Here is a 25,615-nt window from a genome sequence, read left to right as displayed (position 1 = left end):
TGGGACGGGCAGGGATGTGCTGGGTCCAGGGAAGTGATCTCCTGTACCTGTGTGCCAGAGAGATTGTCTGGGCATCTCTCTTAAGAAGCCTGGACTCTGCTGTGGATCACCTGAACTCAGCTCCCTGGCCCTCAGAGTCCTTTGCTCTGTCTCTGCTAGAGGAAGATGAAGGATGTCCCTAGGGCAGGCTTGGCCTCACCTGTGAGTAGAGCCGTGATCCCCTTCTCTGGGCAAAGGACGCCCGCATCAGAAGAGGAGCACCGCTAATGATGTGGGTCCTGAGCTCTCAAGGGTTGCCTGGACTCTGATGTTACCTCTCATAGGGGCTCCTCCTCCTGCCTGAAGCCCGTCATCAGGAAGCAGCCCTGGAGTGCTGGGCCCTGAAGCAGCCTGTCCCTGACCACTGCAGTGACAGTGTCCTGTGGTCAGGGCCCAGGCAATACCACCTTGAGACATGCCCTCACCCCACTCATTCATTATACAGATAGGGATGCTGAGGCCTGGAGAAGGAGTGGGTTTACCCAGGGTCACCCAGCTAGTAGGTGATAGGACCAGAACTTCAACCCAGGGACTTCTGTGGCCCAGAGTGTTATCTTTGTTCCCCATCTCTCCTCAGGGTTGATACTTTCCAAGCACCCATCTCTTGTGTATCAAACATTTTCATCCACCCCACATCCCATGAACTGTTCCGTGCTTGAGGGAAAGAGAAGAGCTTTAGACACAGCTGAAAATGACACAAGGGACAAAAGAATGCAAGAAGCATTTATTGAGGGCCAGAGCTGAATTCTACAGGAGGCAAAAGGCAGGACACAGGCAATTTCTAGTGGGTTAGAGAAGAGGACTAGGGGAAAAGGCAGTGACAGAAGAGCCGGACAGAACTGCAGCTTCCCAGGCTGCCTCCTGCTGGTTCTTTGTGGAAAATGCAGGTAGAAGTGGATTTTTCTGTGCCATTGCATTAACCGTAAGGTGATAGTGTCTTTTCTCTGAAAGAGGCCCTTAGCCCCAGCCTCCCATGCTACAAGGGTCCCTGAAGCAGGTGGGGACTTCAGTAATGTGATCACTCATCACTGTCACTCATCACTGACAAGCTGGAGCACCCTCTCAACTTCCTACCACCAGAGCCTATGTTCTCAATCTTTAGGCCTGAGGAATCCTCTGGGATCAGTCCTTTATTCCAAAGCACCTCACCCTGATTCTCTCTCCCATCCTGACCTCAGATTGCCCTAGCCTCACTAAGGGGTTCCAGGTCTAATATCAACTTGAGGGGTGAGGTAAGTCTACCCCTAACCCCCCAAATCACCCTCTGTCCCTCACCTTTAGCAACATCCTGGTATCCTTTCACTTACATACATGCCTCTGATCCTCAGCCAGTTCCAGCCCCCACCCCTAACCCACCCTTAGGATCCTGACACTGATATTTTAAACCTCTAGAGGGCACCACAAACCAGCTCTGGAAACTATAGGTCTGAGGCACATTCCTCCCTGTGTCCCTTCTGGTGTTCCCAACCAGAGTCACTACAGCTTAAGGGACAGGCTAGGGCCTGCAGCCAGGCTCCCCAGCGTTACTGGGCACCAGACACTGGCTAGCCCAGAGTGTGATAGGAAAGAGATGAGGCAGAACAGTGCCTACTCATCTGGGCACAATACAGATGCTGAGCCTGAAACTGAAGAGTGGGGGTAATTCCTAAGGAACCAGAAACACAGGCAGACTCTGGTCTAACCCCTCACTCACCCACCCAGACTCATCTGCCCAGCCAGTCCTCCAGTACTACTTACTCTCCCTTCCTTCCTAACACGGAATGCATTTCAGGACTGGAAGAGCCCTCAGAGGTCATCTGAGCCAGTTCATTCCCTACTAGAACCTCTTCTATGCATCTTTGCCATGGCTTGCATACTGCCCATAACAACTCTTTGCCTCCCTCTTTCCAAGTGGGCAACCTCAAACTCAGGGCCATCAAGTAAAGCCAGAGGATAACAGATAGCTCCAGGTCTAACTGTTTTCTCTCCAGCTCAGCTCTGAGCCCAGAGTCTGCCATGAAAGGGCCCAGAAGGGACAGATGAGTTGCAGACACCTTTAGCATTCCTAGAGGCCCAAATCCTGGGTCTGGGGGAAATATCGCCTTACAACTCGCTTCTCTGGCTATAGATGTCCCAGACAGTCTGAACTGGGATGGAGAAAACATGAGAGGGATCTGAGAGGAGGCATCTTCCTGCTTCTTCCCTCCAGAGAGGCCAGCCGGACACCTTGAGCTGGCCTGGGAGACCCTCTCTAAAGGTCATCACGGTAAAAATAGAGCCTGTCTGGGAAGGGATGGAAAACAGCTGCTCCCTGGGACTTGGTGCCAGGGAGGCGGATGGTCAAGCCAGGACTTGGACAGGCAACTCAGGCATAGGATCTTCGGAACACACTCCCTCATTTGCCAGACTCCAGAGATCAGAGCCAGGAAGGTGGGAGAGGAGTATGGAATCCTGCAGTGCAGCAAGTTTAGGGGGCCATACATACAATGTCCTGCCTTGTGTGTGTATTAATAGAAGGGGCAATTTAGAGGTTTGAGGTTGCCTTGGCCAAAGCTCTATTAAACAGATGGGAAAGCTGAGTAGCAGAGGAAAGGTCTTTCCACAATGACTGAATGATAGAGCAACGGCTAGAACCCAAACTTGGATCATCACCCCACCCCTAAGCCCAGAGCTCTCCTCCCCGACCCCTGATCTCTAGGGCTGTCAAAGTAGCCAGACCCCTTGGGGACATGGTGCTGGGATCTCCCAAGCCCAGTGACACTTTTTCCCGCTCAGCCCTCCCAGGGCAGGGATGTGGTGCGGGGCGGGGAAGGCTTATTAGGTGGTGCAGGAGGCCTCGGTGGGGAGGCTGCCACGCTTGAGCCTCAGGCTGCCGTTCCACCCCCGGGGACAGATGTTGTAGCCGAGGATGCCGGGTGATTTAGCCCCGGAGTCCTCGGAGTCGAGGGACACGTCGGAGTCCGTGGGCGAGCGGCGGTAGGGGAAGGGCTTAGGCGGTGCGGGCAACGGGCTCCGGGGGATGGGAGCGAAAGTGGCCCCGGGGGCCGCGGCTGCACCGGGACGGGCAGGCTGAGGCGAGCGCATGCGCGGCGGCGGCGGCGGCGGCGGCGGCGGCAGCGGCCGCGGCGCCCTAGGCGGGGAGAAGGGCCGAAGGCTCTCGGCGCCCGCTGGCCGCGGGGAGGCGCTCTTGCGCCGGGCCGCGTTGATGATGTTTCGGGCCAGAAGCGCCTGCAGCTGGCGGCTGGGGGGCCGCGCCTCCGTCTCAGATCGCAGCGGGGATACGGAGCGCTCGCTCCACGAGGGGGACATGGGCGGCGGCGGTGGCAGCGGCGGCGGGGGGCTGCTCATGCTGCTCCCACGGCCCGGCTCCCAGGGCCCCGGGCTCACCCAGCCGTCCAGGCTGCTGGGGGGCCGGGACGCGCCGGGCGTCCAGGGCGGGGAGGTGGGCAAGCTCTCCCGGCGGTCCTGGGGAGAGAGCAGAGAGGTTGGGGGCAGGCGTTAGTGCTGGGCTCCTCTATACCGGGGTTTTGAACTGAAGTTAGTAGTGCCTGCAGTAAAATGCAGGTGCCCCAACTTTCATCTTTCAGACGCTTGAAAGAGCCCACGCTGCTTGCCCTTGTGCGTCACAGAGAGCTGGGTGGTTTAAGATCGCTCACTTTGGAGATAGACCCCTTTGTTTAATGAATGAACTTGGTCAAACTTCTTCAGCAACAGAAGCAACTGGAAGCCCCTGGGCTTCAGTGTCCTCCTCTGTGAAATGGGAGTATAATATCAGCCTGTACCTTAGAGGGTTGTTGTGAGCAGTAAATGAGATAACTTATGTAAAAGAATATCACCGTATGAGAAGATTTGCTAGAAGAGGTTAAGTGTGCAACAGGTGTTAGTTACCTAAAGATACACTGAAAGGATATACATGAAACTAACCAGAGTGAGTCTCTGTTGGGAAGTAGGGTGAACTGGGCAGGGTACACAGCCACAGGGGTGGGAATAAGACTTTTAATGTATTACTTTTTATATAAGTTTAAGGTTTTGAACTGTATGGATATACTATCTATTAAAAAAAATTAAAACCAAAAATATTGATCATTATTACTAAGGCTCATTGGAAAAGACCCTAATGCTGGGTAGGATTGGGGGCAGGAGGAGAAGGGGACGACAGAGGATGAGATGGTTGGATGGCATCACTGACTCGATGGACATGGGTTTGGGTAGACTCTGGGAGTTGGTGATGGACAGAGAGGCCTGGCGTACTGCAATTCATGGGGTCACAAAGAGTCAGACACTACTGAGCGACTGAACTGAATTACTAAGGCTAGACTTAGGGAAAGGCCTTCTCAGTCCCAGTCTTCCTGTTGTGTTGCCATGATCACCTCCTAGTTGCTCCTTGGATCCTTGATCATGTAAGTTCCTATTGACAGGTAAAACAGAAAAGGAAGTTGGGTCTTTGCTCCCTTCCCTGGACCTCTTGCCAGCATGGGGTAAGGGAGTGTGGATTTGGTGAGGCCAAGTTGGTGACCCTCTTTGAGGTCATAAAGCACTGCTCTGCTCTGCACAATCATACCTGCTTCCTACCTCCTTAGGGACTTTCCAGTCTACAAAGTTTGTTCTCCTCCTTCCTCTCTCATCAGATCCTCACAACAGCCTGGCGAGGTAGCCGGTATTATCATAAGCCACTTTACAGCGATGAAGACGAAGTTCAGAGGCATAAGTAACTATCTGGTGTGTTCTGCCCCGCCAGGAAATGTGTGTGTGACTGTCTGCTGCTCAAAGGCTGCAGGCGGGCTTAAGTAGTTTGAACTGGTTTGAGAGTACAGATCTTGGGGACCCATGTCCAGCATGTATCTGTTAAATCAGGGGTCCCTGACCACCGAGTCATGGACTGGTACTGGTCTGTGGCCTGTTAGGAACTAGGCCACACAGCAGGAGATTAGTGGCCAGCGAGCCAGCCTCATCTGTATTTACAGTCACCCCCCTCCCCCCATTGCTTGCATTACCCCCTGAGATCTGCCTCCTGTCAGATCAGCAGAAGCATTAGATTCTCATAAGAGCATGAACCCAACTGCCCTTGAATCATCCCAAAGCCATATCCCACCCCCACCCCTTCCCACCTGGTGGAAAAATTGTTATCCACAAAACCAGTCCTTGGTACCAAAAAGGTTGAGGACTACTGTACTAAACCATCCATCTTTTTAGCCAATCATATTCCAGCAACAGTCAGTCAAATCAGTCTGCAATCCAATCCAAATTAACCAGCAGTCATCTCTGAGTCCAGAACTAGCTGGTCTGTTCAGTGTCTCCTACCCAATCAAAATCTAGAACCACTCATAAGCTCCATTCTCTCATCCAATCAGTAAACTTTCACAGCCTAACCAGTCAACCTCTCATCCAGTGAGAATCTCATTTCTCTCAATCAAAAGGAAGCGATAAATTATTTGTCTTCTCCAAACAATGCAGCAGCTACTAGATGGGCCCAGACTCAGAAATGGAGACTTTTAACCTAAAGAGGAATGTATCACAGTCTAAAGAGTTTTCATGGGATTGGTAATGTTAGGGACCTCCTGGGGACATCCAAGGCTCCAATCATCATGTAGGAAAGTTAAAGCTCAGCATGGGCTCCACCCCTTTTACTCCGGGGTCACAGTTGTGTATATATGAGCCAGAGACAGTGTGAGCTGCTGTCTGTGAGCCATCTCAGGAATCTTTCAATCAGCCGGGAAGTGAGGCCAAGAGTTCATGATCCAAGCCCATCACTAAGGGAGAGGAATAAGGGCTTTCAGCCAAGAGAAGAGCAGGCTAGGGCAGGAGGAGGTATGATAACTGTCTGACATCTCTAAGGACTGCCTTTGCCTTTGGTGGCTTCAAGGGAAAGGCTAGGGCCAGTAAGTGGAAGGAGTAACAGAGCTTACTTCTCAGAATGTGTGGGTTGGAATGTTGGGGGCAGTGGCGAGCAGCTCCTCATCTTTTGGCATTGGGCCAAGGTCTGACCTCGTCAGAACTGTCCTGTCTGGGTACTGACTCTGTGTGTGTGTGTGTGTGTGTGCGCGCGCGCGCGCGCGCGTGCGTGTGTGCGTGCATGCGTGCGTGCACCCTGGGTGGGGGGAGTGCATAATACAAAAATGCTGCAGGGAATCAGAATTATTCACCTTATGAAAAAGATAGCAATTCATCACATATCCCAGAGCTTCCTGGAAATGCACATGGGTGAAAATTCAGAAAGGAGCACCCACTTAACCCAGCACCAGCCCCAAAGCAGGGCATGTGTGTGAGGTGGGCATGAGTGGAGCAAAGAGGAATATCAGAGACCAAAGACAGCCAGCTAGCCCACAGCTCCTGTAATCCTCTCCTTGTGTGGAAGGGGAGACTGAGGCCTAGGGGTTGTCTAAGGTCACACAAGGAGTCAGGTGCAGATCTGAGGCTGGAACCCATTTTTTCTGGCTCCCGATGGCAGTTTGTTCCACTCCATGAGGGGCAGAAACTTATTATATGCAGTGATGACTGGGAAGCTCCCATATTTAGATAATGGGAGAGTGCGGTGCTGGGGGAAACCAAGGGAAAAAAAAAGTGTACATGCTCTGGCTAAAGGCACTTATAAAGAATTCAAATAAATCTGGACCGTAAGGGGTGTGGGTTTTTCCCATCTACAGACTTTTTGGCCAAATTTCAAAGGAAGGAGAAAACAGAAGGTGTCTTCCAAGGTATTCTGCTTCCCTGAGTGCTGACCCAGGGAAGAGAGAAGGCAGCCCTTACTTCCAAGCCAGCACACATCTGTACCCACAGCAGATTCAGACACTCAGCAGATGCAGGCAGCATGCGGACTCTCACCACAGGCTCACACACAGTAACTGGACAGTCCCACCCCACTTCCCAGGCCAGAACTGGGGAGGAGGGAGAGGGCCCAGACCACCAGCCAGTGAGCGTGGAAGAAAAGAAGAAGCAAGACAGATTTGAGGCAGAGTGTATTGAGACCAGGAGAGAAAACAAAGTTGAGGGCAGAGCTCAGACAGCCTGGTCGAAGGAACTGCAGCACGGAGGGTGGGCTCTTCCATTGCTGGCCCTCGGGGGTCGAAGGGAGCAGGGGTCCGGAACATGGGCTTCACTCTGTCCTGGGAAGGGCTTGGCATGAAGGAGCTGAACTCACTCCTGACTCCCCCATGCATGCCCCCATGTTCCGGGCAGAATGAACTCACTGGGAAGGCACCCCCTGTTCCCATGGAGACGAGCCGAGAGCTCACGAAAACTGCAGGCTCAGCCCAGCACGGGCACCGCCTCCTCCACCCCTCGCTCTGCTGGGGAGCCCAGAAATAGGGCGAGGAAAGAGATAGTGGGTGGTATTCAGACCCCGGTCTTGGGAGGCTTCCATCTGAATTCTGCCTCTTGCGTCTATATTCTCTCCCAGAAAACGTGGTTTTGGGGGGCCGCAGCACATCAGAGGTGTCGGAGATGGGAAGGATCTCAGGCTATCTGACTCAAAATCCTCACAGTATGAACGGGGAAACCGACACTCAAAGATACACATGGAGGCCATATTTTAGAATCCAGATCTCCTAAGTCCCAGCCTTTTCCTCCAGACCTCAAGGTCTCCTCTGTCCCCTCCCTGGGCTGCCGTGCTCCTGCCCTGGTACTTGCTGTGCTCCCACAGTCTGTCTCCAGGCAATCCTGAACCTGAACCTAAACTTCTGATTTCCTGGCCTCCCCAGCCACACCCTCCTAGGACGCCCTCACAGACATCTACTTCCCATCTGTCCTAGGACAGCTTTGTCCTAATTTCCTTCCCCTCTTTCCCCAGGGGACTCTCTTGTCACTTACAGGACCTTTCTCCCAAAGTACCAGCCTGTCCTGTCCTCTCATTCCTCACAGACTGTCACAGCTAGGAGGGCCCTCACTGTGTTTATGAGAAAGCTGAGGCCCAGGAAGGGAAAGTGACTTGACCAAAGTCACACAGCAAATGAGAGGCTAAGATGCCTATCTCCTTGGGGCCCCTTTCTGCGGCACGTAGATGGTTTCTTTCAGCTGTGCAGATCTGGGCTGAGGGTGAAACCAAAACAGCCAATGGATCTATTTCTAGGGACCTCTCTCCCAGCTGCACACCCACCTCTGCAGAACCTTCTCCTGGGCTCTCGGGGATCCCCGGGGACCTCCCACACCCCAGAACAGTGAGGGCAAGCCAGGTGGAACCAGGACTGAGGTCTGGGATGAACTGCATAAGCTGTCTAGAAAGCAGAGCCAGATGTTTGGAGAGGGCGTGAAGGCAGCTGAGCAGAGGGGCAGGAAGAAAAGCGTCAGCCAGCAGTGGTGGGCTGAGTCCTCATCCAGCAGAACCTGGGAGAGGAGATAGTGTGGCGGCCGAGGCAAAGGTCTTTGAAGCAGCGGAGAGGACTCAGTGTCCGGAAGGCAGAGGTGGAAGAGACAAACCCGTGCAGGTGAGAATCCAGCAACAGGCAGAAAGAGGCCGGAGCCAGGGCCATGGCGAGGGCAGCCCACTGGGGCAGCAGAAGCCCCCTTTAGGGCCCCTTTAGGCCTTTCCTCAGCAAGACGCTGGCAGCCCTACAGCTCACAAAGGCCAGGTGAAGAAGCCCCCAGTCTCACTAGGGCCAGCCAAGTGGTCCTCTCTCTGTGACCTTTCTCCCCACTGGTAGCTGACTTCAGATCTCTCAGACGTGGAGTCCAGCCACCTCGTGGGAGGGAAGGGGCAGCGATAGCTCGGAGAGGGGAGGTGACTTGCCCAAACGGCACAAACCTAGCTGGTGGCAGCGTCAGCCCTGAGTCCCCGTACTCCCGACTCAGCCCCATGCCACTTCCTGCTCTCCATCCGATCCCGATCCCCAGACGGGGCTCAGACAGGCAGTGGGATCCCTGCGGGGTCCGTTACTTGAAGCAGAAGGATGGCTTCCACACCTGAGCCTCGATCCCCGCATTCCGGGTGGAGAAGGAGGGCCTGGGGGCTTGCTTGGCTCGGGGAGACCATGCCCTGGAGGGTGACACGGGCGAGATATCACTGCTGTAGGTGGGGCTCACGGTGGTGGGCTGGAGGCCGTCCTGGCCAGCGGCGGTGTAGGAGCGGGAGGGCCGAGGCAGGGCAGGTGATGGTGGGAGAGCTGCCTTGGGCAGGCTGGGCACCAGGTCCAGGGAGCTGGGCTTGGCGGGCGAGGCAGCTCTAGGCGAGGCCTTGGCAGGTTCTTTGATGGGTGAGAGGACGAAGAGAGAGGGCCGCATTTGGTAGGGCGGCTGCTTGGTGGGCTCTGGACGCAGGACCCCGTTCTCGGGCAGGTAGCCATGGAAGAGCGAGGCAGGTGGGGTCCGGGCCGGGCTCCGGGAGGCCACTCGGAAGGTGCCACCAGGCGCATTGGTGGAGTACTTCCAGGATGAAGGCAGGGACATGGTGGGTGATGGGCAGCGGGCCAGCTCAGCGTGGCCCGAAGACTCGATGACGTATTTCTCCATCCGGGACTGGCGGCGGGCGTAGAGCTCAGCCCCCTTCCCCGAGGCCTCTGAGAGGTTCTGGTTGGGTTTAGGCTTTGGCTTGGCCTGGATGCGTGGTGACTTGAGGCAGGAGGCCCACTCGGGGACGATTTCCTCGGCGTCGGCAGGGCTGACCCTGTCCCGGGCTGCGGGCTCCTGCTGGAAGTTGGAGGCCTCTGCCCCAAGGGCGAAGGGCTCCTCTTCCAGGCCCACCTCCCCCTGGTCCCTCTGCCTGCGCTTCTCATCAGCCGTCTGTACCAGGTCCAGCAGGTCTGGATTCGGGGTCACCTTGGGCTTCTCCACAAAGGTGAACATGGATTTCCGGCTGCCCCTGCGGGCCATCGACTCCTCCAAAATGCCCGTCTTGCTGGGAGGGACTGCCTGGCCCTTTAGATGAGAAGGCTTGGGGTCAGAACTGGGGTACAGGGCAGAATAAGACGGAGGAGACCTAACCCGGGAAGTCAGGGGGGCTGTGGACAAGGTCTCAGCATAGGTGGGTGGTGGGGTGAAGTTTCCCAGGGGGCGTCTCTCCAAAGCAGGGCTTCGCTGTGCCACGGGCCTCCTCTCCAGCATGGGGCTGTGGGACATTATGTGTCTCTGTGGCCGGGGGCTCCTGTCTGCCACACTGGAGGGCTGGGGGACAGGGACCTTCTCCCCACGATGTCGTCTCTCTACCATGGGGCTTCGTTCCATCTGACTGGTGCTGCCTGGCGCCTGAATCCCAAAGGGCCTGGCCGTCCTGTTGACCACAGATGGAGGCTTGGCCAGCGTGAGATGGACCTCGCTGTACAGTTTGGTGGATGTGGTGGCGGCTGTCCGCCCGGATATCTCTTGCTCTGTGGACACTACTGGGGCTCCAAGCTGGACGTCAATGAGCAGGGAGCTGGACATGAAATCTGGGCCCAGGGGCCTGGAGCTGGAGATGGGAGTAACTTCTCTGGAGAAGGTGCTGGTGGCTGTAGGTGGAGCTGATACCTTATCAATTAGGAGCGTGCTGGATCTCACCTCCACGGCTGGCTCCTGGGGTTGCCCGCCAGCACACGGGGTGCTGGGTTTGAAATCCGGCACCGTGTCATTCGGAGGGAGCTGCACCTCGGAAGAATTCTGTTGGACACTGGAGAGTGGCAGGCTCTGCGGGGTGACGGCTGCTGATAGGTTCTGATTGACATCTGTGGCTGGCAGGTCGTGGTTGCCGTTAGAAGCTGGCGTGACCAGTGTGGTGCTGGCTGAGGGAAGGTTTTGGTTGGCATCTGCAGCCAGGCTGTGGACCTCCTCTGGAGGTGGGGTTGGGGTACTCTGCTGGGCTTCTCTGTTCTGGGATAGGTGAAGCCCATTGGCCGTCAGCAGGGCTGCGTTCTCCTTTAGATAAACCACCAGTGGTACCTCCTCTTCCTCGCTGGCCATCTTCTCCAGGTGCCGGAGCAGGCTGGCTTCCTCCGAGCAGCCCTCCATGCTGTGACCGGGGACCCCTGCGTCAGCGCTCTGGCAAGTGGGGTTTCTCAGAGGGCCTGGCTCAGGGAGCGAGGTGGGACTCAGGCTGAGCCCCGGGGCATGGCCTGTGGGGCTGGCAGGGGGCACTCTGAGGGGCTCCTGGCTAGACTTCGGACCCCTCTGGCCGTGGCTCTCCAGGGTGAACTCGTTCACCCTCTGCCGGCGCCTGTTGAAGAGCTGGACTCCGCGGGAGTTGGAGCTGGGAGGGGTGGTCAGCTGGGCTGCGATCTGCTGGCTCCTCGCCTTGGCCTCTTTTAGATCCTTCTCGGTGAGGCTAGTACTCCGGCCTAGTGCTGCAGGAGGGACAGAGGCCCAGTTAGCACATGGGATTTTGGAGCCATAGCAGTACACAGACAGACAGATGGTCACCCATGCTTCCCAACTACAGATGGCCTTTTCCTCTGGAATTTGATCTTTGCTCACCATTTCCTTGAACCTCCTCTCCTCATAAAGATCCCTGACCCAACCATCATGGCCCAACTCAAATGCCACCACCCATGTAAAACCTTCCCAGATTACCCTTTCAGTATTCACTGACCCCTTGTTTGGATTCCCCCTGAAGGTTGTTGACACCGCACTTTCCCAGACTCAGCAAGAACGCCTCATCCCAGCAGTCAAGGCCCTACTACATCCTGGATGCGTCTTACGGCACCCTTCTCTCATTGGGCTCGCCCAGGTTGACGTTCTGGTCCTTGAAAATGACAAGTTTGTTCCTGCCCCAGGGCCTTCGCACTTGCGTTTTCCTCTACTTGGAATGACCTTTTCCCAGGGGGCATTCCATGTTCCTTCTTATCACTCAGGACTCACCTCTTTGGAGGGGTCTTCCTCTATAATCAGCCCTACCCTTTCCTAACCCATCTCTTTGTTTTCTTCATAGCTTTCAACACAATTTAGTATTATCTTCTTTACAAGTTTCCTTGGCTATTATCCATCTCCCTGCCTAGAACATAAGCTCTAAGGGGGAAATGACCTTGCTTGACTGGTTCATCCCCTAACCCTGGCCCCTAGAATAGTGCCTGGCAAAAAGTGAGCACTCAGTAAGCATTACTATCTGCATGAATGAACTGGCAGGACATCTCTGCATCTCTTAGGACCCTTTATACTTTCAAACTCAGAGTATAGTCATCTGTTAATACTAACACTTCCCCTTTTTAGAATAGGTGATATATTTACATGGACTAAAAATAATTAAAAACATAAAAAGGTATATGGTGAAAAAAGTCCCTCTACCTCCCAGTGCTCCACATCACAAATCAGGTAGCAACTGTTAAGTCTTATAAGTCCTTGAAAATTTTCTTCCCATTTTCATTTAAACAATCATTTAAAAATTCTCACACTTCAATATTATAAAAGTAATAAATTGGGCTAATTTCAGCAGTGCCTATACGAGAACAGCACATTACCTCATCTTATCCTTACAAGAACCCTAGGAACCCCTATTTTACAGCAGTGGAAAATGAGGTCCAGAGACTTGTAAGTAACTCACCCAAGATCACACAGCAAAGGGTGTCAAGGCTGGAGTCAAAACCAGTTCTCTGTGGACCACAGCACATGCTCAAGCTGTCTGCTTGCCCCAGAAGTCCCTTTTGGGACATACAGGGGACAGAGTCGGTGGGAGTCAGGGTTCAGTCTGGGGCCTGAGGTCACGGATCAGGTGGGGTCAGGCCCTATTAATCGGTAAATTCACCACAGACCACCATTCCTCTTTCTATCGCCAGTGCCCAGCTGGCACACAGTCAGTGTTCACTTTGTGTTTATTGAGTAAGGAATGAAGAAATGGACACGCGAACAAATGGACCTGTGCACAGATGGATGGGACAGCCTGTGGCCAGGGCTAGCAGCTCAGCTGGTGGCTGGGAAAATTGCTCCCTTTGTCACCGCCCCCCCCCCACCAAGGAAGCTAATTAGTTCTTGAGGAATCTGACTCTGCCCTCCCTCCTACCTTGCCCTCATTAGTACTGGCTGTGACATGCTGAGTGGGTCTCCCAGGACAGTTTTCCTAGGCATCTTGCCAGCAAGGCTCAGAATTCATGGACTCTCAGAGCTGGAAGGGCCCTTATGAAGGAGCTTTTTCACTATCACCCCCATTTTATAGATGAAGAAACCAAGGTCTGGTCTGGAGATGAGTCAGGGTGGAACTCACACCAGGGGAGGCCCACATGGAGCACGGTGACTGCTGACAGCCAATTCATGGGACCACGGGCTCTCTGGCCCCAACCTCCCTCCCATCACCACCTGGCTCCCCACCACACACACCTGTGCCCACCTGTGCAGACCAGCTGTAACACAGCCTGCCCCATGTGCCCCTGACACCTGTTTCCTTGTGGTAGGGCTCCTCTCCTGCCTGGATCACCCCATCGATAAAGGGTGACAGCTTTGAAGGTTGAGCCAGGCTGCTCCCCGGGAGGGAACTTAGGTAGGGGCAGGCCAGCCACACAGGAGGAGTTGCTCAGCTCAAGCGATGTCCCTCTCCTCTGCTCTGCTTAGAAACCAGGCCTCCCGGCCCAGGCTCTGCTATTTGCTAGCTGTGTGACCTTGGCAAGTGACTGCACCTCTCGGAGCCAGTTTCCTTAATTGAGAAGAAGGCAATAAAAGCACTGACGTTAGGGTTTGGAGGCTATGATGAGGTCACAGATGCCAGGGGGGTCGTTGTCATTCAGCCCAAGTAGACAGGACAGAGGGCTCATGCTTCCCTGGAATGGAGCTGGCAGTTGGTGACCCCACGTGACTCCCTGGAAGGGGTCAGAGCTGCTTCTAGCAAAGGAGATTCATTCCACAGATCACAGTCCTATGGGGATATGACTCTCTTAGGGTCACACAGCAGGGGGTTCCAGAGTGATCGGCAGGCAGGGATCACTGCCCCAAGTCACAGAGCCTCAGAATCTCAGGGATGGCTGTCCCTGTGTCCACTTCCCCACACAATTGCTGCACCCCTGAAACCACGTCCCTGAGTGTCCTAGCCTTACACACTCAACTGACAGGGCGCTCACTACCCTAAGGATGCACCTTCTACTAATTAACATTCTTCAGCTCTAAAGTCACTCCTTATATTAACTCCCATCTCTTGACATGGCTCTGCCCCCCACCGCCACAGAGATAAAGAGCTTTCTCTTTCCAACTTACAGCCCTGCAGAGACTCAGCCGCAAGTCCCATCCCACAGGGCACGGTCAGGATAAACATCTCTGGGCCCACCAGCGGCTCTTATGACACAGCGCAGCCATCGTAGCTCATACTGATTGGGCTCTTACTGTGTACCCAGACATGGACTTCACACATGCTATCTTATTTAATTCCCGAAACGATTCTATGAAGCACGAATCACTATCATTCACTTTAAAAAAAATCGTTTTATTTATTTATTTTTGGCTGAGCTGAATCTCTGTTGCTGCGTGTGCTTTTCTCTAGTTGTAGGGAGCGGGGGCTACTCTCTGGTTGTGGCATTTGGGCTCAGCAGTTGCGGCTCCCAGCCTCTAGAGCACAGGCTCAGTAGTTGCAGCGCATGGGCTCAGTTGCTCCTCGGCATGTGGGATCTTCCTAGACCGGGGATCAAACCTTTGTCTCCTGCACTAGCAGGCGGATTCTTTACCACTGAGCCACCAGGGAAGCCCCTATTGTTCACTTTTTAGTGACGAGAAAACCAAGGCTCAGAGATAATGCCCAAGGTCACAGAGCTGGAAAGCAGTGGGGGCTAGCTCATCCCTGGCTCTTCAGGACTCCAGGGAGCACCAGGCTTTCCAGCCAGCAGCTTCCACACTGCCAAGCTCCTAGACAGGGCCTCAGTGTGTGTATAATTCAGACCTTCCAAAGTCTCTGTGCTTCTGTTTTGTTTTTTTTTTTTCTTTTCTCTTCTCTGTTTCAGTCCTATCCCAAGGCTGGTTCTCAGGGTCACAGGGCTAGAAAATGCTCCAGTGTCAGAGCATGAAGGGCCCTCAGGGATAAGCTGGCCTGGGAGGCTTTAGAGAGGGAGAGGGTCAAAGAGAAGGCCATGGGCCAGGACCTGGTCTGCTGACCTCCAGCAGGCCTGGGACCCTCCCCGACGCTACTGTTCCCAGACCAGAGGAACCCAGCAGAAAAGGCCAGGGGGTGAGACAGCCCTGCCTCCGAGGGAGCTCCCGTACCCCCATCCTAGCCCGCAGTGACTCCATGGAAAAGGAATTTGGCAGGAGGCTTGGACCAGACCCAGCCAGCAAACTAGACGACATTTGCCACCCTGCACAAACAAAGCTGAGAGAATGGGGGGCTGGGCCGATTATAGGCACCTCAGATCCCCCCACTGCAGGGCATCAGGGGCGGCAGCTCCACCCCAAATTCCCCAGACTAGGGAACTGCCACCCCTGGCGATGCCCCAGCCAGCTGGGTTCAAGATTGTGGTCCCCAGTGTCAGAGACACAGGAGATGGCTGTGGCCCACAGGGGGCAGTCCTCTTGCTGAGCCCCCAGTCTTCCCGGCTGCAGCTTGCACCCGTAAAAGTCGTAACACCCCCGTCTTCTCCCAGCCTCTTCAGTGGTGGTCCTTGAAAGACCCACCCTGGACAATAGATGAGGGGCTCTGAAGACAGGCCTTCAGGAGATGAAGGGATGAGGGCAGACTGAAGGAAGAGCTGCCCGGGGTCAGGAGACCTGGGTCTGACAGGGTTGAATCCCTAAGTGGGGAAGGGGGACGAGAAGCCCTGAGTGCACCCCTTAGAGTGAAGGTTGCAGTGGCTGCTGTAATTACTGAGCCCTCAACGCCCACTATAATGTGCTGCGCCATGCACTTTATACCCATCGTCTCATCCGATCCTCCCAACAATCACGAAGAATAAGTACTATTATTCTTCCCAGTTTGCAAACGAAACTAGAGCTCAGAGAAACCTGCCCAGGGTCATATGACTTGTAAATAGCAGAGCTGGGATGCAAAACTCCCAAGCCTGGTTGCTGAATCTTATTTAACCACCTTGCCTTCCGGACCCTGACTCTGGTGGGAGGGGTATGGATAGAGACTCCAGTGCTCCCAAATGCTGATCTGCGGGCCTCTCTGTTCCCACATCTGACAATCGGCACCCACCATGCTGTTCTCTCCTCTGCATATGCAGCTGCCTAGAGCGGCTGATGCTTTCTTCCCCTTCTTCCTCTCAGGAGAAGAGCTGATAAACTCATTGTTACTAAGGGGAAAATGACTGCTAGGACATAAAAAACTGGTGGAGTGGAAAGAGCACTGTGGGGAGTCAGGCTACCTGAATTCGAGTTGTGCCCAGGTGGCAATAAGCCCTTTCTCTCACCCCTATCACTTCTGTAGGCAGCTGTCTGTTCTGCTGACCATCAGGCCTCTTGACCAAGGATCCAAAGGAGGGAGGCGCGGGCAGGGGAAGGGAGGCCAGAGCAGAAGGTCAGGACAGGGAGAGAATTCAAGGAAATGCTTCTTCACACGGCTGCCGTCAATGGGAGTGCCCAGGCCCCAAGCAGGGTGGAGAGAGTCGGGGAGCCAGAGGTAGGAAGAGAGACTGGCTGGAGACGGCCCATTGTGGCTGCCTGGAAGTCTTGGCAATGGGACAGGTAAACAGGCTGGGTAAATTGCCCCCCTGTGGGGTCAGGAAGGAGCCAATGGCTGGCTGCTGCACAACTTCGGCCTCATCTGGGGGCAGGAAGATGAACTGGGCCTGAGTAATGGCCTGGCTACCTTGCCAGCCCCTGCCCCACATCCTCCCTACTGAAGGGAGGAAATGACACAGCCTCCTTTCCCTGGGGAGTTCTCCATCCATGCCAAAGTCCTGGTGAGCGCAACCTGACCGAGTCCTGGCAGACTGCCAGGCCTCTTCTCAGAGGCGAATAATTCATACTAAGGTGAGAAGGACTGCCAGAACGGGAGATGATAGGAATGAAAGTGGAGCGCCCCAGACCTAGCTCCAGCCTTGCCATCAACAGGCTGGCAGAAGTCATCGCATGCCTCTCCCTTAATGCCCCGGGGGGTACCTGAGACCAGAGAGGGACGCCCTATGCCTTGAGTCACACACCCCAAACCACCAAGGCTCGCTTTACTCACTCTGGCAGGGTCCTCCCTGCTGTCCTGCGCCCCCCTGGATGCCGAGCCGGCCTCGATTCTGAAAGCCTCCTGGAAAGGCAGCCCATCAACTAGCTGACAAAGAGGAAAATCCTACATCAACGGCAACACGGAGGAGCTGGATCTGACTTCTCTCCTCCACAGATGACTCAGCCTAGTTCTTTATCAGGAAAACCGATTTTGCAACAGCCTTTTAAATGGCCTCTCCGCCTCCAGTCTCTCCCCCGCCAATCTACCCGCCCTACACTGCCAGATTCATCTTTCTTCCTCCTGACTCCGCTTGTGTCGGCTCTCTCTCCTCCTCTCCAAGACAGGGGGCATCAAGCAGCCAGGCCTCATCCTGGCAGTCAGGGCTTGCCCGAGAGCTTGCTCACCTGCTCCCTGCATCCTCAGCAAGAGTCAGAGGGAGTCCAAAGGTGCTTGCTTCCCTCACCTGCCCTGTGAGTTCCAGCCTCTGTTCTGGGTCTGCACAGACCCCTCCACCTAGAACACTGCTCTGTCTCCTGTCCTTTCTATAGGTTCAGTCCTCGGATCATCCAGGTTTTATCTGCACCACTTAACAACCTCATCACTTTGCATATTATTCGTTTGAGTCAGAGTTCTCCTCCAGAGCGTGCTCACCACATGCCCCATGCCAGGCCTTCATTTACAGCAGCCAGGAGGACAGTGGTCCCCTCAGCTCTGCGTTACGGAAGAAATGGACTCAGGGGGTTGAAGTGACTTGCTCAACGTGGCATGGCTAGTCAGAGGCAGAGGTGGGATTCGAACCTAGGGTGGCCCAGCACCCAGCCCAGGACCCATCACATGGGCCATGCTGCCTCCTCCCAACGTCTTGCTTTGCAGCAATCAGGGTCTGGGTCTGATTTCTCCCAGAGAGCACAAGAGCCTAGGGGCAAGGGTCTCAGCTGCTTCTGCCTTGTCCCCTATATCTTCCCTGGGGGCTTGCAGAAATGATGAAGTTGATGAGGATGCCATAGCCAAGTGAGGTGCTCCAGACGCTGCCAAGCCAAAGGGGTAGTGTGTGTGTTCTCATTGAATCCTCACGGCAACTCATAAAGGAGGCCCCCTTACTGCTGTTTTAGAGATGAGGAAAACAAGACCAGAGAATTGGCAAACTCACCCCAGGTCTCCCATCCAGCCAGGAACAGGCAGAGTGGAGCTGCAGCCGGGAGTCTGACTGATTCCACGCCTGGGCCCCTCCTTCTGAAGAGCTCTGCCTACAAAGCACACTCTCCCCACCTACTGTCCCAGCCCAGCCCAATTGCTGCTTCCTCCAGGAAGTTTCCATCAATCCATCCAGACTCCTAGATCAGTGCTCCTGCCCTACTCCACCTGGCCCAGGGGCCTCCAAGAGGAGGGGGTTTGGAGGAAACAAACAGATTGAGAAAGCCAAGGAAGCAAGGCCCAACCCCTGTATCTCCTGCTGGCAGGGGGTTGGGATCAGGCAGCGCAGGGTTGAGGGGCCAAGTCGAGGGCCCCCAGGTCAGATTGGCGTGGGCCTTGGTGAGCAGCTAACCCTGTAGGCCACAGGCACTGATTGCTGCTGGCTGATGCTGTGCGGTCCTCCTCTGCTGAAGGCCAGGAGCTACCACCTTCCTCCACCTACTCTACTAGCGGAACACTCATCCACAAGCAGATTTTCAGGGACTTGGACATGGCGACCCAGAGAGAGGCAAGCTCAGCCCCAGGTGCACTGCAAACTGGAAAGGGTTGGTTCCCAGGGAGCCAAGCTCAGACCCAGGCTCCCCTTCCCAGTCGAGCCCTGTTGAGCCAGGCCTGCCCCCACCCCCAAGCCCTCTCCTGCTGCAGCAGCCTCCATCTTCCCAGCCTGGGGAGCCTTGAGTGTACAGAAAGGACTACCGCACCCTACCCTTCCAGAGAAAACACTTAATCCAGGAGACAAAAAGGTGGTGAGTGAGGGCAGAGGAGAGAGAATTTCCCCCAACCTGTGCCTCTCCCAGGAGTAGAGCGGGGTCTAGTCTGTCTCAGGGTCCTCAGCACCCAGCCCAGGCCGTACCAAATTGCTTCAGTTGTGTCCAACTCTGTGCGACCCCATGGACAGAGTAGCCTGGAGGACTACAGTCCATGGGATTCTCCAGGCAAGAAGACTGGAGTGGGTTGCCATGCCCTCTTCCAAGGGATCTTCCCAACCCAGGGATCGAACTCATATCTCTTGCATCTGCCTGCATTGGCAGGTGGGTTCTTTACCACTAATGCCACCTGGAAAGCCCAGATATAGCCTTTCCTCTTGGCTCTGTGGCAGCCTGTGGCCAGAGCTGGTCCCATCCTTTCCAGACTCAGCAGAGGTCATCACCCAGGAGGGCTCTCACAATCCAAATCCACCTTCACATTTTACTTCACCAGGCATCTCAGGAGATGAGTTCTAGATTTGTCTAGGCCTCAGATTCCTTGAGATCCTAGATGCCAGATCTAGAGAGTGGTTTCTAGAGGAAGCTGGGAAAGGAAAGAGGGAGGTAGTAACAAGCCTGTGGGTGAAAAGGGAGATGAAACTCAAATGGCAGTGTTAGATCCAACAGGCAAAATGTTCCATTGAGTGCCAGGAGAACATAGAGCCTAAAAGAGAGATGAATGAGGATGAAGCAATCTGGGAAGTCTTCCTGGAGGAGGTAGCATATGCCCTAGTTCTGAAAAGATTGCATTGTGAAAGCATTCCAAGCAATGGGGCAGCCTCATAGAGGCTGGAAAGCTCACGACAATCCCCACTTGACTCCCCTACCCCACCTCTACTCATAACCCCAGTCAAGACAACTGGAGAGGAAAGCACCTCTGACAGGAGGATACACCCTCTTGTTAGGCTTGCCCAGAGGCTGATGGCGACTGGGATGGCCCAGGCTGAGTTCCAGGGAGCTGTGTACATGAGCAGGCTCATGCTCAGAGCCCAGAAGCACCGTGGTATCTTCCCTGGGCCTCTGGGTGGGTTACATAACCGCCCCACTGCTGGGGCCACAGATTCAGCCGGGACCCTCCTCCGCCTCCACCTCCCCAGCCATCTGTCTGTGCTGCTTCCCTCTCATAGAGGAGGCCGCCGCACTGCCGAAAGCAAGGCCAGCGCCCTGTGGTAAATTCCCCACATTCCTTCCTCACAGAAAAATAAATAACGAGGAGAAAAAACTCTGGAGGAATGATAATGACGGCCCCAGCACGCAGCAGTCCCAGCTCGCTGCCCTGCCTGCCCTGTAGAGCAGAGCCCGTCCTGGGGATGAGGGTGGGCATGCGGCTGCGTCTCCCTAGGAGGCATCCTCACTGCAGGCCCTGGGATGGGATAGACAGCCCACCTGTCTGCAGCTTCCCTAGCCCTGTCAACTCGCTTTGGGTCTCAGGTTCACTCATATCTGCTGAGGAAGGTGCTAGGAATCTTAAGTGGTCTACCCTCTCACTCCTGTATCTATTCAACCTGCCTGCCCTCCCTTAGACAGCCCTCCTTTACCAAATCCGACCAGAGCTGCAGCCTGTTCCCTTCCTATGTCCTGCTCAACAGAGCATCCTGTGAGGGTTGCCTTTAGTACGTCACTTCACTTCTGGGTCTCAGCTTCCTTATCGGGAAACTAGAGCTGATTATATCAGCTTTGCAGAGTCACTGCTGAGGAGATGAAATGCAGAAATTATTTCTATAGCATTAAACATTGTGCACACCTGAGGGGGATTTGAATTCAGCCTTTCCACAAACCTACCTCTGTCTAGTTCTCCCAGGCTAGGCTGCTGTATGTCTCTTTCCCCTTCCAGCTATCTCTGGGTCTGGTCTCCCTCTTCTGTTCACAATCAGGCACAGGGCAACCTTTCCCTCCTCCTGACACTCCTCCCACTCCAGCATCCTCTCAGCAAGGGTGCTGTAGTGTCAACCTCTAGCTAACATGCTATGGCAGGGGAGAATCAGGTTTGAATCCCAGCTCTGTTTCTTGCTGGATTTGAGTGCCCAGGCCCCCTTGGAGTGGGCCCCAGACCCAAGACTCCTGGGAGGGAAGGTGTGGCCGAGGCTCCCACCACTCAGTATGTAGTCCTGTAGCCCTGAGTGGGCAGAAGGCTACCAATACCTCCCATGCCATTTGCCAGTTACTGGGCATATCTGGTTCCCCTCCAGCCAGAGGAGAAGCTGAACCATCCAGCCCCACCCTCCCCTTGTCTCTCAAACTGCAAAAGGAAAGCAGACGGGAGGTCAGGAAATTTGGTTCTAGTGTCTGTTCTGTCGCAGTATGGGCGAGATGTTGGACTAGTTCCTGATCCTCTCTGAGCTTCATTTTGTCTATGCGTTTCAGAGAAGACATCAGACTTCTCTGATTCCCAGTGAAGTTACCCCCTTCGATGGGAAAGCAGTGATCCCCAGAGTGTGGTACCCCCATACCTTGAGTGAGAGCAAAAGGATTTAAGTGGTACCCTGATACTTAACATCTTACTAGTTGTGTAAATTTCACATGTGTATTGGAAAAGGAGTATAATAAATACCTCAAAGGTATATTATTGCTTAGGGAGAGGTAAAAGTGGATATCTCAGTAACAAAAGTTAGACAATTTAAAGGAAACAAGTAAGTACAGGTGGTGCATGAACTCATTCATTCAACTGATATTTATTGCTCACCAGCTAAGGGTCAGGCACTGTTCATAGCTATGAAGAGAAACAGACAAATCCCTGCTTGCATTCTAGCAGGGGAGCCAAATAATAAATGTATGAGTAACTATACAACTAAGTCACATGGTAAATTCTATAGAGAAGAATAAAGCAGGGGTGGGAGATACACAGATGGCATGGGGTGGGGAGTGGTGTGCAAAGGTACATAAGGTAATCGAAGTAGACATCGCTGGGAGTCACGTCTGAGCAAAGAAGTGAAGAAGGTGAGGAAGTGAAGCTTGTGCATGTCTAGGGAGAGACCAGGCAGAGGGAACTGCTGGGCTAAGGTCTGGAGGCAGGCTCACACCCTGAAGGTTTGAGGATGGTGCGTGAAATGTGGAGGTGGGACATGAATAAGGAAAATATTTTCTCAAGTGGCCTTTCTACCTCTGCCCTGCAGGGTCAACACACACACACACACACACACACACACACACACACACACACACACACACACACACACACACACACACACACACACACACACACACACACACACACACACACACACACACACACACACACACACACACACACACACACACACACACACACACACACACACACACACACACACACACACACACACACACACACACACACACACACAGACACACACACACACACACAGACACACACACACACACACACACACACACGTTCTCGATTTCTCCTTAATGCTGGCGAGAGCCTAGCTGGCAACAGCATATCCGCCTCCGCACACACACCCGCACATAAAGGTGCTGCTCACATGTGCACCCACAGAGGTGGCAGAACCTACACACCAGTGTGTGCACACAGAACAACCATAGGCATGCATGTGGAGACACACAGACACACAGGTACACACCTTGTGGGCGGACACATGTGTCTCCCTCTTGCCAGCCTGCCCTGTCTCCAGGTAACCAAGTTACCAGACCACCCTTGTCTGGAGGGCACATGACCTGATGTGTGGTTTCAAATTCCCTTCTCCGTATCTCTGCACCTCAGTCATGGTTTCCCATTTCCAGGTCAACATTAAAATCGGCCACCTGATGCTCAAATGTCCTAAGGGATCGTGTTGCTGTGGAAAACGTTCCCCTTCCTACCGCTTCAGTAATTAAATGGAAAAACCATGTAAAATGCCTAGAACAGCACTGTAAACGGTACCAGTAGCTACTGGCATCATCGCTCATCAAAGTCATCTGCATCCCTGGCTTCATCCCTTTAGGGTGCTCAGGGGCAGCTGATGAGTAAGAGGAAAGGGCCAGACTAGGAACTTGAGGCCTCGGTTTTAGTCTCCATCTGGTCTCCAGCTCATTGTGACGCCTCAGGCAAGTCCCCTCACCTCTCTGGCCCAGATCAGAAACCTACAGGTGCTGCAGAATTTCTTGGGGTTGGGGTGTGTGTGTCCAAAATGCTGATTCCTGGGCTCTGCCCCAGAGCCAGGGCCACAGAATATTCATGCTAACAGTCTCCCTGAGGGGTTCTGAAGTACTGCCAGATTGGGGACCCAATGGGCTTTAGAGCTAATGATTTTATCTTATTCTTTAATTAAAGACGGAGAAGGCAATGGCACCCCACTCCAGTACTCTTGCCTGGAAAATCCCATGGGTGGAGGAGCCTGGTAGGCTGCAGACCCATGGGGTCGCTAGGAGTTGGACATGACTGAGCGACTTCACTTTCACTTTTCCCTTTCATGCACTGGAGAAGGAAATGGCAACCCACTCCAGTATTCTTGCCTGGAGAATCCCAGGGACGGCGGAGCCTGGTGGGCTACCGTCTATGGGGTCGCACAGAGTCGGACACGACTGAAGCGACTTAGCAGTAGCAGCAGCAGTTAATTAAAGAAAAATTTTGGCTGTGGCATGAGGGATCTTAATTCCCCAACCAGGGATTGAACCCAAACCCCCTTCAGTGGAAGTGTGAAGTCTTAATCACTGGACCACCAGGGAAGTCCCTAGAGCTCATGATTTTATAAGCATGTTTATAAGTAAATTAACAAGTAGGAAAATGCTTGGAACAGAGTCTGGCAAATAGACCCCATGTCAACAGAAAATACATTTGAGAAAATATATTTATATAAATAATTCTATGTAGTAATTATCATTGAAAATGCACACACTTTTATACCTTTCCTAGTAGCTTCACATCAGCAGAGAAAGAAGTAGAGCAGAGATTGTGATGCTATTTTACAGACCAGAAAACTGAGGCAGAGAAAGGTTATAATCCCACAGAACACAGGTCTTTGGCTCCCAGCCAGGGTCCTTGGCTTAGCTTCCTGAGATGTGCCGCCTTGGGGCCTTGTCACCTCATCCCATAAGGCGTTGCCTTCCAGCCCACAATGGGCATTGTGTACACAGCAAACACAGTCCTTCCACTCCAGGTGCTTCTCCAGTCACTCACTGACAATGGGACAACCTCAGCCAGTTAATCTCCTTCCAGCTGAAACACCCTTCTCACCAGGAAGTGCAGGGCTTTCCCAAAGCCCTAATGCTCCATGCTACCATTTGATCTGGAATGGTCTTTCTGTTCCAGCCAACCTGAGTTCAGATCACAGCTGAGCAACCACTACCTGGTATATGCTAAGCCTCAGTTTCCTCCTCGGTGTAGCGGTCTCCTAATTCCTATCTTGCCGGGTGATTGCGAGGATAAGGTGTTTCATGCGAAGTTCACAGCATCTGGCCTGGCACACAGGCTCTTGTGATGACAAAGCACCATTAACTTGTAGGCTAAAGTGTGAGCTCCTGGAAGGCAGGAACCCACGCCTACCACGTGCCGTATGCTCAGTTAATATGTGCCGAATGGGTGAGAAATCAGATGATATCGCGAACTCTTTTCTGATCCCAGCTCACCGCTGTCTTTCATGACCCATTTCCCAGTGTGGGAGCTGGAGGCATGGAGCAGGGATGGTCAGGGCCAGAGGGGGAGGGGTCCTGGGTCCTGGGAAGGCAGTGATGAAGTCCGCCGGGGAGGGCCGTGTTCTGGGAGACCTGAATGTAATCCTGTTGACTCAGAGGCATAAATAATGCACCAGAATGTTCTCTCCTCACCATCCTGTCATGCTAAGAATAGCACCGGCTACCCTTTCAGGGATTTCTCAGGGAACAGAATAGGACACCAAGATGGGGACAAGTGGGGAAAGGCATTGCTAGACTGTGGACTGTCAAGCGCCCTTTCCTCAAGCCCACTTTTCCAAACCCATAAGTCTGAGGACCTTAGAGGTCAGAGCTGAAAGGGCTCCTAGGGGTACCTGGTCAGGAGTGGCCTGGGCAGTCGGGCACCACCCACCCTCTCCCACCAGAATTGCTTCTCTTACTCCTCCCTTCTGATGTTGTCTCAATAAAGCCCATGCCCCAGGCTTAGCCCCCACGATTCCCTCCTCATTCATGTGATGAATAAGTACAGAGTGGGTGGTTCCCCTCTTATGTATTTCATCTGTAAGACTTTGGAGAGAGAGGAAGATCCTATAGCTTTTAATTAAAACATTTCTTAAGTTTAAAAATGACTGAGAACAGTGATTCTCATACTTTAATGTGCATAGTAATTACTCAGGGATGTGGTTAAGTTGCAGATTCTGATTCAGGAGGTCTGGAGTGGGGCCTCAGAGTCTGCATTTCTAAGAAGCTTCTGGGTGATGCTGATATTGCATCCATGATGGCCATAAAATAGATGGAGAAACCAAGGTCCAGAAATGAAGACGGTTATGCCCAAAAGCATGCAGCAGAGGTCAGCTCACAATGCAGGCCTCCTAATTACTCCTAGGGCTGGGTCTTAGCGGGGCATTGGGGTTAAATGGACGTGCCTGGAGTGGAACAGGGGGCAGGCCACAGTTTCAGGCAGTGGGGTTCGGTCCCGGGGCAGGCCTTCATTCAGCCAAAAGCTGAATTTCCTGGTCCACAGACTCCTACCTGAACAGAGGCATTCGGCTGGAGTGACAGTAGCCTCCAGCCCAAGATCAAGCCCTCATCAGTTTTCATTCAAGGCCTCAGGGACTGGAACCCT

General features: G+C 53.7%; 1 protein-coding gene across 3 annotated transcripts in view; it reads right to left on the bottom strand.

The window, feature by feature from the left end:
• Positions 1-748: 748 nt before the first annotated feature.
• SYNPO (synaptopodin) overlaps positions 749-25,615 on the bottom strand; it is a 46,845-nt gene continuing 21,978 nt past the window's right edge. For 2 of the 3 annotated variants that reach the window (XM_081495833.1, XM_081495836.1), the window contains 2 exons: positions 8,914-11,261; positions 749-3,483 (listed from right to left, as the gene is read on the bottom strand). In XM_081495833.1, coding sequence (XP_081351959.1) covers positions 2,836-3,483; positions 8,914-11,261 — 2,996 coding nt within the window. In that variant the 3' untranslated portion in view covers positions 749-2,835. Of the gene's footprint in view, positions 3,484-6,961; positions 11,262-25,615 lie in introns of those variants that run through there. The other variant, XM_081495835.1, reaches the window with a different exon arrangement.

Source organism: Giraffa tippelskirchi, chromosome 6 (assembly GCF_054371585.1).
Source record: "Giraffa tippelskirchi isolate mGirTip1 chromosome 6, T2T-mGirTip1v1.2.pri, whole genome shotgun sequence".
NCBI lineage: Eukaryota > Metazoa > Chordata > Mammalia > Artiodactyla > Giraffidae > Giraffa > Giraffa tippelskirchi.
This window is presented reverse-complemented; position numbering and strand designations above follow the sequence as displayed.